This window comes from Pleurodeles waltl, chromosome 1_1 (genome assembly GCF_031143425.1).
Source record: "Pleurodeles waltl isolate 20211129_DDA chromosome 1_1, aPleWal1.hap1.20221129, whole genome shotgun sequence".
Classification (NCBI taxonomy): domain Eukaryota; kingdom Metazoa; phylum Chordata; class Amphibia; order Caudata; family Salamandridae; genus Pleurodeles; species Pleurodeles waltl.
The window spans coordinates 852,742,213-852,754,529 of record NC_090436.1 but is presented as its reverse complement, the minus strand read 5'-3'; the positions used below and the strand labels follow the sequence as shown (position 1 = coordinate 852,754,529).

General features: G+C 45.9%; 1 protein-coding gene across 2 annotated transcripts in view; it reads left to right on the top strand.

Annotated features, from left to right (window-relative positions):
* CARNMT1 (carnosine N-methyltransferase 1) overlaps positions 1–12,317 on the top strand; it is a 340,569-nt gene that overhangs the window by 240,951 nt on the left and 87,301 nt on the right. The window contains exon 8 of one of the 2 annotated variants that reach the window (XM_069229170.1): positions 3,942–5,554. The exons of the other annotated variant lie outside the window; for it this stretch is intronic. Coding sequence (XP_069085271.1) covers positions 3,942–3,943 — 2 coding nt within the window. The 3' untranslated portion in view covers positions 3,944–5,554. Of the gene's footprint in view, positions 1–3,941; positions 5,555–12,317 lie in introns of those variants that run through there. 2 annotated transcript variants of the gene reach the window in all.

The following is a 12,317-nucleotide window of genomic DNA, read 5'->3' as shown; positions in this document are numbered from 1 at the left end:
GATGCCTGCTATCTCTGCATTAGACTACACCAATCTGCCGGTCGAAGGAGCCCAAAAGGGCCCCTACCGAACAACAAGCTGTTGGGACTAGACATGACAGACTAACATACCAACAGTCTCAGGCACTACCAGCATCACGCCAGTTCAGCATTAGAGTGCCCCGAAGTTCAGCCCCCACCCACCCATTCGTCACCTCCAGGCCACCAAACCTCAGCAGCACAAAGAACACACTCCCACTAGTTATGGGGAACACACCTGAGTGACAGGGAGATTCATAGCAGTTCTGAACAAGGAGATAACTAGTGAGGGTGATGAAAGGGGTCCCTGTCTTCCGGAATCAGATGATGAAAGGGGAGCCACAAGGGTATGCTCAGGTAGCCGAGGAAAGGGAAAGCGAGTTTGAGGGCAGGTCCCGACTAAGAAGAACAGCACATAGCTCAGAACGAAGGAGGCAGTCTAGGTTGGATTTAATAGAAAGGCGTCAATTAAGGAGAGAGCGAGCACCCTGTAACCACAACGAGAGAGTAAGGCAGCGCACCCACCACCCGAGAAGAGCAGGGATAGGTACAGAGCTCCAGTTACGGAAGAATCCAAGGTAGAGTTGGAGAGGAGGCTTTTGACTGGGGTCTGAACCTCACCAGAGCACCAACAAAGGGGAGTGGCTGACTAAGAAGTCATGGACCAAGGTAGCCTCATGCAATTTCAGCTTAGACACAAAATAACCAAGATCGCAAATTGCGTGCACATGAGGAGAGCAGCGACAAGGATGTCTTCTGCTCCTCCCAAACGTGCAGAACAGATAAACTAACCCCAAGGAATATAGTAGCTCTAGAGGAAGGCGAGATCTTTGCACAGCTACCTCCTAACCCGCTGAACCGAAGGAAGTGGTCAGTATGATAGACCCTTGTCAGAGGACATAGCTGTTGCGGAAGACTGCATTCAGCACGGAAGGGGAGATACCAAGTGGAACTTCCCTTACATGCAGGATTGTCTAACGATATGGGATCGCTTTATTGAAGAGAAACCAGTGGAGCTGCCCAAAACAAGAAAATGCGCACTACTGCAGGTGGGCACATCAGGGACCATCTATGTGCCGTGGGCTCTGATGGATAAGGAAGGGTTAAGAGACAAAGTGCTGCAGTTGCTGGATGGGGCAAGGAAATGGATCTCATGCTTCGAGAAGAACACTACGGGAATAACCCTATCAATAGGTGATGTTAAAAACCTGCTAAGGAGTATTATCGGAGTGCAGACTAACATGGTGTTCGCCTGAGCTTGCATCCCAGCAATCATACTGACAAATACAGACCATGACGGGGCCTCATTTGATTCATACAGGCACCAAATATGGACTGGGAAATGTTCCCTGACTGCCCAGATGAAGGAGGGTTGATGGCAGAATCAATGAAACCTGAGCAGACCATAACCGATTAATGAGAGAACGATGAGACAGAAGACAGGATAGCCATGGACCAATACGGGCCCTCAGATCGTTTTCTTTTACAACATCCTCAAAAAGGGGGTTTCCACCGAAATACAAAACTGTTTGGACAGCATAGTAGGGCTAGACACCAAACTGTGGTAGGAGATAGAAGTGTGCATATTGCATTTTCACAAAAAGAAACAGGAAAGGGACAGGGAAAAACAGGAATAAGCCCAGAGAGACACCACTAAGTTGGTTCAACCCAAACTGATGAAGACAGTCCTCGAGGGGGGCCACTTTGGCTGCAAGTGTGCAAATGGCACCAGTTCTGAAGGGAGCTCCACCGCAAAACCCCAGAGGTTTTTAATATAGCTCCAACGATAGAAATCAGGGAAGTTGGCTGCAGCCAGATCCCATAGAGTGCTCTATTGCTACAGAATGGGCCACATGGCAGATGGTGGCTAAGGGCATATCACAAGCAGAAGTCGATGAGCCAGTGCCTGTCCCCTCAGAAAATCCATCCACAACACCATGCCAAGGAAAACTTGAATGCACCAAATATTCAGCCGAAGCAAAGTCAGTACACTGCTTCACCACTGCAACAGGCGTTAGGTAATTGGACCTACACCTGGCATCAGCAACCACAGACAGGGAACCCAGCCCAACAAGGATCGGGGCCACAACTGCAGCAGGGAGAGGTTGCTGTTTGAGAAAGCAATGCCTTCCCACAAACGCAGAACCCAAATGTGCAGTAACGTAATACCCCCCCCATTGCAAGCATCTATTTCGCACACACCTTAACATTTGCTGTAATAAAACTCAAAAGAAAGGCAAATAAGACAACATTAGAGATTCAAGCCTTTACTTGCGTTCAGGAAACTCAGGGCTGCTGTATGTGGTCTGTCAATCGGGTATCCTTCCTGGAGTCTGCCTTTCAGGGTGCCTACAGGAGCCTAGGCCCCATTCTGCTGCTGATCCCCAGAGCGGGGTCAGTTGGCCACACTCCAGAGGGAAGACAGTCTGACGAAGAGGGGCAGGGCAACTCCCCGACTAGTGCTTGGAAAGCAGGCAGCGAGGTCCCCCGCACCAACAGTCAGATGGGACGGATTCCTATAATGAGGTCAAAAGGTCCCTATTTTGGGGCACCCAGCCGGGACTAGAATGTCTGTCTTTTTGTCCCAGCAGCAATAGAGACCACAGAAAGTTAATAGCCTCCAGTCAAATGGAGGCCCCCTTTTGTTTCCAAAACAAAGCTGTCCTCCAGTTTCGGGAGCCAGGCTTTATGTACAGTTGGGATACCAAAGACCCCATGAACTTCAGAATACACTCACGAGTTCCGACAGATTGCAAAGCACTGCATGGTGCGGAGTCAGTAGAGTGGGTCCACCAGTACATCTAGCTGTCTCAGTGCATTCCCATATCTTGGGCAAACTTTTACGAGTTCTTGGCCTTGCTCCAAACCCTCCATGTAGCAACATTTTTGCCTCCTCCTTGCCCTCAAAGTTTCCAAATAACAGCCGGGAAACCGCAGGTCCAAATAAGATATGGTACAAGATTGGGGGGGGGAAACTCCCATCACCAGAAAACCATGTACATCTCCGCCTGAATCATCTCAATACTTACTGTATTTTACAAGTTGTGTTTTTATACATTTATGCACCCTCTGTTCAATATGGGTGCTACTGCATCCATGCATTTCCAAAGAGCAGCCTAGTCTAATAGAGTCTATTTAGAAAATGTCACAGTGCTTGGACAGGGGCCTCTCCCACGACACTTAAAATTACACAGCACCCAAAACTACTATTCTACGTGCACTACGTAGCACCCTTTTACACAACATGTGGTATCAGCACTTGACCGCCTCGGGTTCTGAGACATCAGCCAGGTCATGTTACATCTGTTCGCTGATACTATATGCAGTGGGGACAGAAAGGCTTTAATTATTCCAAAAGGTAGCCCCTGAAAAAGCAAAATGCCTTCTCCATCTATACCCATGTAGGATTAGGACAAAAATACAACCTAATAGAGAAGCGCCCCTTAAGGTAGTAGTAAATCTGAACAGCTATGAGACCAGTCCTACAGCACTGTACCTTCTCACCAAGCCTAGCGATATCCAAACTGAGCTAGATAGGGTGGATAGAGAGGGCGTTATAGTGGAGGATACAGTTTGCCCCGAGATTTTACAGAGAAAAGATTATTGGAGGCAGCAAAACCACCTAACTAGTGCACAAACACATCCGCTCCAGCTTCCATCTGTGGTCCCAGGGTGGCCCTTAGCGTATCTGTGGCTATTTTTGTTAACAGCAAGTGGATCCTAGATATGTAGTTTCAGTGCAGGAACAACACCTCAATAATATGAAGGGAAATGGGTCTTGTAGGGGAGGGTTAAATAACAGCTTAGATACCCCGTGTCAGGAGATCTAGGACACTGAGATAGATCGGTATACATGGATAGAAGGGAAGGGAAGGGACAACCACTAATTGTACAGGAACTCACACTGTATTCCTTATGTTTCAGAGGCAAAGAACCAATTCCGCTGAGTACGAACGCAATCCTGCAAATTCCACACATGCAGTAGGACACCTTCACGCTGATGGACACTTATTGGCAGTGTGGCGAGTTTGCATACACTCAGCTCGTCCCTGGGTGGTGCGGCCTCTTCTCATACGTCACCATGCACACCCCAACCCTGGTCATTCCTGGAGAAGTTCAGTCAGAACTGTGCCAACACCCTCTAAGGAAGAAGACTGTTTCATCAGGCTCAAGGGAAAAGAACTGTTGATTATTTTGTCTGGGCTCAGTACAAGCATATTCTAGAGGAATTCGTACTGTTCTCTGACGCCCAGGTATTGGCAAGAGGGTCCATACCCATCATCATCTTGCAGACAAAAGTGAATGCCCGCTGGTTGCAAATAACCTGGAGGGAAATGCTCAAAATTATGAACTCAGCCTTAATGCAATCAAGGAAGAACTGAGAGCCATCTGCCTCATAGTGATGTAACATCAGTACATGTTGGACTTGACCACAATGGAGGGTGGAGTATGCATAAAGATCAGTGCAAATTGCTGTAAATTCATACCGGACAATGACATGGACAATGGGACTCTGGGTCTTGCCATCCAAGCATTGTACTGACTATAAAAAGACATGCGTGAGAGGGAGGTGCCCCGGAGCAGGAGTGGTTCACAAACTGGTTCTCCGGACTCCCCCGGTGGCTGACTGGTCTGTGCACATCATTGTTGTCCGTTTTCATCGTATTTCTATTTTTGTGTGGTTTCCTGCAAGTGGGTGTTTCCTGCTGTAAAAACACAGTCATCAAATTAGATAGAATGTAAGTAGCTAGGGAAGTCGGACAATAAGTTCCCAACAGTGTGACTGTTGTGATATATGGTTTTGATGGTGTAGTTGAAAATTCAACTAGAGGGGGGAATATTAATATTCAAGTAATCTATGTTGATGCACACAATGACACATTCATATACATGAACAAAGTTGCATCACTATTATTAGATTCCCCTGTCGTGATCTCTCTGTCAACCCGGCATGAAGATACATGGTCAGGCAGGCTCCGAGACCTAGGCCTGAGGTTACTGACTGACAGGTCATAGGTGGGGTGACCCAAAGCTGACAGACAAACGCGCAAACATGAAACTTAGATCCAATCCCACAGATAGGCGCAGAGACACCACAGTGGTCTCAGGAGATTGTCCCCAGTACAACATATATGGCCAAAGGGGTGTGTGCATTCCCAAAAACACCATAATGTTAGATGCCACATGTAGCCAGGAACACTTAACCAATCAGAACATAGCACATGCAGTGACTACATGCCCCTCAGTCCAGACATCTGGACGTGTACTCGTTAACGCACATTGTGTCCATGCAAGGTCAAGGCTCACCTATATTTGTTATCAGAACTTTATTTATGACTCCATGACAACTGTTCACATTCTCAATCAAGAAAGGAATGTCTTTAATTACTTCATGGTACTTAGAAGAATGTATAAAACCTCTGTGTAAAACCTCACTGCACACTGATGTACTTTGGGAAACAGTCCTCAGGCCCCGGTTCTTGAACTGCTGTTCCGGCCGTAATGTTTAATTAAACAAAACTGTTCCTGTTTTGCCAGATGTCTTGTCTTTTTTGTTTTTTTAAGGTAAATTCGCATTCGAGCAACACTTCATCTGGGGCGAACAGTCCTTGCATCATCCCTTGCCATCGAAGCAATCCTTTCCCATCGTATTGTCTGCCCTAACCTCACAGATCTGGCATTCTCTGCCAGTGCCCATTCTCGCATACCCCTTCTCCACTATTTGAGTAGGCCCTTGAGAGGACATCCATCGGATAACGATACCCCTTTTAGCCAATACCAGTCCCGACACTGCAAACCTGTTATACACTCTGCTTCCCTTTGGAGTCGGACCAGGTGGAGTAGGCAATGCTGCACTGTATTGTATGCTTTGAGATATATATGTATATATGTTCGATGGCATGTGTAGCTGCATATAGACATGCTGTGCACTGGTCCTGCCATCTAGTGTTGGGCTCGGAGTGTTACATGTTGTTTTTCTTCGAAGAAGTCTTTTTGAGTCACTGGACCGAGTGACTCCTCCCTTTCGGCTCCATTGCGCATGGGTATCGACTCAATCTTAGATTGTTTTCTTCCCACCATCGGGTTCGGACGTGTTCCTCTTCGCTCCGTATTTCGAATCTGGAAAATTTAGAAAATCATCGAAATCCATCGGTATTGTTGCGTTCGGGACCGGGTTTCTATTGCTACATCGGCACCGTCGAGACAACCGCTTTGGCGGCCCTTCGGGGCTTCCGCTCTCAACCGAGGCCTGGTCGGCCGGACCATACCCGTTGTAGAAGACTCATGGACCGGACCCCCTTCTGTTTCTGTCTGACGTGCCACGCCAAGTATCCTTATACAGACCAGCATTGGGTCTGTAATCTGTGTTTGTCGCCAGAACACAGAGAGGATACCTGTGAGGCCTGCAAGGCTTTTCAGTCGAAAAAGACCTTAAGAGATCGACGAGCAAGGCGTTTGCAGATGGCATCGAAGTCGACACAACACCTCGACGTCAAGGAAGAAGAGATGGCTATCTCGATCCAGGGTTCGGAATCGGACGACTTCGACCGAGACCGGCCACCGACGGCAGGACAAAAAGTGGGTACACCTGCCCCGACTAAGCCCCAAAGTCAGATGAAAAAAACAGAAGGCCTCGGGGACGGCACTGCCAGAAGGCCATGGCTCGACCCACAAGAAAAGCGGTGACCAAAAAACATCTTCGGCACTGAAAAAGGCCAAGATCGTGCCGAAGTCTTGCGACTCGGGTCGAGAAACCGGCATCGAAAAGAGTCAACATCGATTGGTCGAATCGAGTAAGCCTCGAAAGAGCCCATCGGAGCCGAGACCGACCGTATCCATGGGTGTTTCGGTACTGAAAAAACTAGCTTCGGAGCCGAAAAAGACTTCTTATACAGAAGAACATGAGCTCTCACAACAACTTAAAGAGAGGCACAGGTTTGAGCAGGAGCTGGATTTGGAAGAGCTTGACCAAACTCAACCAAGGTTACAAATCCAAAAGGACACAGGAAAAATTCAAACCATCCCTCTGTTCAAGTTTAAAAGAAAAGAAAATTGGCTTTTCATGCAGAGACTGAAACTGAGCAGCCAAGAGCAAAGGTGGTTAGAGAAAGGTCACCAATCCCACATTTCTCACCAGAAATGTTGCCACCTCACTCGCCACAAATGTTGCCACCTCACTCGCCACAACGGACAAGGTCACCAGTTGGCACACCAACGGCACTGTCACCTACACATACTGTGCAGACGCAGGACGATGCAGACCCCTGGGACCTATACGACCCACCAGTTTCGGACAACAGTCCTGAGTGTTATCCTTCAAAACCTTCTCCTCCAGAGGTTAGCACATCCTACATGCAAGTACTGGCTAGGGCGGTGACATTCCATAATGTCACTATGCACTCAGAACCAGTGGAGGATGACTTTCTTTTTAATACACTGGCATCCACACATGCTTCATATCAAAGCCTGCCAATGTTAACAGGCATGCTTAAGCATGCACAACAGGTCTTTCAGGAACCGGTCAAAGGAAGGGCCATTACACCGTGGGTAGAGAAAAAATATAAAACTCCGTCATCAGACCCCGTGCTTATTACACAGCAGCTCCCTCCGGATTCTGTTGTAGTGGGAGCCGCAATAAAGCGGCCAAATTCTCAATCGTCAGGGGATGCGCCACCCCCTGATAAAGCCGTAAATTCGACTCGGCAAGAAAGAGTGGCGTCGCAAGCAGCCAACCAGTGGCGTATCGCCAATTCACAGGCCCTCCTCGCCGGTTACGACAGAGCACATTGGGACGAAATGCAGGATATTATTCAGCATTTACCAAAAGAACATCAAAAACGGGCTCAACAGGTGGTGGAGGAGAGACCGGCCATCTCCAACAACCAAATCCGTTCTGCAGTTGACTCTGCCGATACAGCAGCACAGATTGTCAATACAGCAGTTACTATCAGGAGGCATGCATGGCTACGAAGTTCTGGTTTTAAGCCAGAAATACAGCAGGCGGTATTAAATATGCTGTTCAACCAACAACAACTATTTGGGCCGGAGGTGGACACTGCGATAGAGAAAATGAAAAAGGACACAGACACGGCCAAAGCCATTGGGTCGCTCTACTCTTCCCAGTATAGGGGAACATTTAGGAAGCCACAGTTTAGGGGAGGGCCATCCACCTCCCAAACAAAACCCGCTTACCAGTCTCAGTACCAGAGAGGGGGGTTTCGTGGTTCATACAGGGGCCAATACCCAAGAGCAAGGGGAAAATTTCAGCCTGCCAATCAGACCCCTAGTAACAAGCAGTGACTTCAATGTCGCACTTCCCCAACACACATCACCAGTGGGGGGAAGATTAACAAAATACCACAAACATTGGTCAGACATTACCACGGACACATGGGTTCTATCAATTATCCGACATGGTTACTGCATAGAGTTCACACATTTCCCTCCAGATGTTTCCCCAAGGACGCACAAAATGTCAGGACAACACCTAGACCTACTACAAGTAGAGGTGCAAGCACTATTAACAAAATAAGCCATATAACTAGTACCACACCATCAAAAAGGAACAGGGGTTTACTCCCTATATTTCCTTATTCCCAAAAAAGACAAAACACTAAGACCAATTCTAGATCTCAGGACGTTAAACCTCATCAAGTCAGATCATTTCCACATGGTCCCACTACAAGACGTAGTTCCCTTGCTAAAACCAGGAGAATACATGGCAACACTGGATCTAAAGGATGCGTATTTCCACATACCCATTCATGCATCTCACAGGAAATACCTCAGATTTGTCATACAGGGCAACCATTACCAATTCAAAGTATTGCCCTTTTGGGATAACAACAGCACCCAGAGTATTTTTTCAGAATGCCTAGCTGTAGTAGCAGCTCATATAAGGAGACATCACATGTACGTATTCCCATATCTAGATGATTGGCTAATAAAAGCCAACACTCAACACCGGTGTCAAAGTCACACGCAATATGTAATAGATACTCTACACAAACTAGGTTTTTCTATAAATTACCAAAAATCTCACTTGCAACCATCCCAAATACAACAATACTTGGGAGCCACGCTCAACACGCAAAAAGCAATTGCCTCTCCAAGTCCACAAAGAGTTCAATCGTTTCAAAATATAGTGTCGAGCATACAACCAAACCAACAGTACACAGTCAGGTTTGTAATGAAACTACTAGGCATGATGTCCTCATGCATTGCTATTGTCCCAAACGCACGGCTACACATGCGGCCCTTACAACAGTGCCTAGCAAAACAATGGACGCAGGCACAGGGTCAACTTCAAGATCTAGTGTTGATAGACCGCCAAACACACTTTTCGCTTCAATGGTGGAACTCTGTAAATTTAAACAAAGGACGGCCATTTCAAGACCCAGTGCCTCATGCCATTTTTACAACAGACGCTTCCATGATTGGGTGGGGAGCACACCTCAACAATCACAATATACAAGGTCAATGGGACAATCAACAAAAACAACTTCATATAAATCTCTTAGAACTACTAGCAGTCTCTCTAGCACTAAAAGCTTTTCAACCCCTTCTAGTCCACAAACACATTCTTGTCAAAACAGACAATATGACAACAATGTACTATCTAAACAAACAGGGGGGGACACAACTCGTCACAACTGTGCCTCCTAGCACAGAAAATTTGGCATTGGGTAATTGACAACAACATTCGCCTGATAGCGCAATATATACCAGGCATTCACATTCAGTTAGCCGACAATCTCAGTCGAGATCACCAGCAAACTCACAAGTGGGAAATACATCCCCAGATTCTACAAGATTACTTCTACCGCTGGGGGACACCAGACATAGATCTGTTTGCAACAAGACAAATCGCAAAATGCCAAAACTTCGCATCCAGGTAACCACACCCTCAGTCCAAGGACAATGCTCTATGGATCAGTTGGTCAGGGATATTTGCTTATGCTTTCCCCCCTCTCCCACTCATTCCTTTCCTAGTCAACAAACTGAATCAAAACAAACTCAAACTAATACTCGTAACACCAACGTGGGCTCGCCATCCGTGGTACTCCACACTGTTGGACTTCTCAGTAGTACCTCACATCAAACTCCCAAACAGACCAGATCTGTTAACACAACACAAACAACAGATCAGACACCCCAATCCAGCATCGCTCAACCTAGCAATCTGGCTCCTGAAGTCTTAGAATTTGTCTATCTAAATCTTTCAAATGAGTGTATGGAAGTCATTAAACAGGTAAGAAAACCGACAACAAGGCATTGTTATGCTAATAAATGGAAAAGGTTTGTTTTCTACTGCCAAGCAAACCAAATCACACCATTAGACGCCTCCATACAAAACATTTTGAGTTACTTACTACACCTACAAAAAGCAAATCATGCTTTTTCTTCCATCAGATTTCATCTCACCGCAATCTCTGCTTACCTGCAGATTAAACATACAAAGTCACTTTTTAGAATCCCAGTTATTAAAGCCTTTATGGAAGGACTAAAAAGGATCATACCTCCAAGAACCCCACCAGTACCCTCGTGAAATCTTAATATTGTACTTACACGACTCATGGGACCACCTTTTGAACCCATGCACTCTTGCCAAATACAATTCTTAACTTGGAAAGTAGCCTTTCTAATAGCCATCACTTCACTACGAAGAGTTAGCGAAATACAGGCGTTTACTATAGAAGAACCCTTTATACAAATACACAAACATAAGGTGGTTCTCCGTACAAATCCAAAATTTTTGACAAGTCATTTCACTGTTTCATCTAATCCAAACATTAGAGCTCCCAGTCTTTTTCCCACAACCAGACTCTGTAGCAGAAAGAGCACTGCATACATTAGACATTAAAAGAGCGCTAATGTATTACATTGACAGAACAAAATCATTTCGTAAAACTAAACAATTGTTCTTTGCTTTCCAAAAACCCCATGCTGGTAACCCTATATCCAAACAGGGCATAGCCAGATGGATAGTCAAATGCATTTAGACCTGTTACCTCAAAGCTAAAAGGGAATTACCCATTACACCAAGGGCACACTCCACTAGAAAGAAAGGAGCAACAATGGCCTTTTTAGGTACTATACCAATGACCGAGATTTGTAAAGCAGCCACTTGGTCTACACCTCATACCTTTACTAAACATTACTGTGTAGACGTGTTAGCAACACAACAAGCCACAGTAGGACAGGCTGTATTAAGAACATTATTTCAAACAACTGCAACTCCTACAGGCTGACCACCGCTTTCGGGAGGATTACTGCTTTGTAGTCTATGCACAGCATGTGTATCTGCAGCTACACATGCCATAGAACGGAAAATTTCACTTACCCAGTGTACATCTGTTTGTGGCATGTTGCGCTGCAGATTCACATGCGCCCTCCCACCTCCCCGGGAGGCCTGTAGCCGTTTTAGTTGCATGTAAATTGTATATATGTAAATAAATATTCCTTTACCACAAACTATGTAGATACAGACCTATTCCATTGCATGGACATCTTTAGTATCCTCATTCTACCATTCCTATCTCACCCTATGCCGGGAAAACAATCTAAGATGGAGTCGATGCCCATGCGCAATGGAGCCGAAAAGGAGGAGTCACTCGGTCCCGTGATCAAAAAGACTTCTTCGAAGAAAAACAACTTGTAACACTCCGAGCCCAACACTAGATGGCAGGAACAGTGCACAGCATGTGACTCTGCAGCGCAACATGCCACGAACAGATGTACACTGGGTAAGTGACATTTTCCATATATGTATGCATGTGTATATATATATATATATAATGCTTTACTCATTCCAGGTTGGCTTGGACGGTATTTGACCAGTCCAAAGCTGTAATACTGTGCCTGGAGTGGTAAATGGCTTTTGTCATTTTACAGCTCGGCGAGGATGACACTATGTCAATCCTATGCTTAAAGATTTTGCTGTACAAATGGCAAAAGACTTTGTCATTATCTAGCTCGGCGAGGATAGCACTGTGCTGATCCTATGCTTAAAAACTTTGCTAGATAAGCAGACATTTGAGGTGAGCAAATTTAGAGTGTCGCTGGTGTTGCAGAGTGCTCCTTACTAGAGCAGCTCTCCACCTAAAATTGGGAACTTCCCAGAGTTCTCCTTTGTTTTTTGCATAATTTATGCGTCACTCTAACCCTGAAAGGGCCTTGGTTTTGTTTGATATATTCCTAGATAAATTGTTATATCAGATACTTATGAATTCCTGCTCTCATTTTATATCACACTTTGCCTACCCATCACCATATGTGCATGTCTCTATCAATCTATCC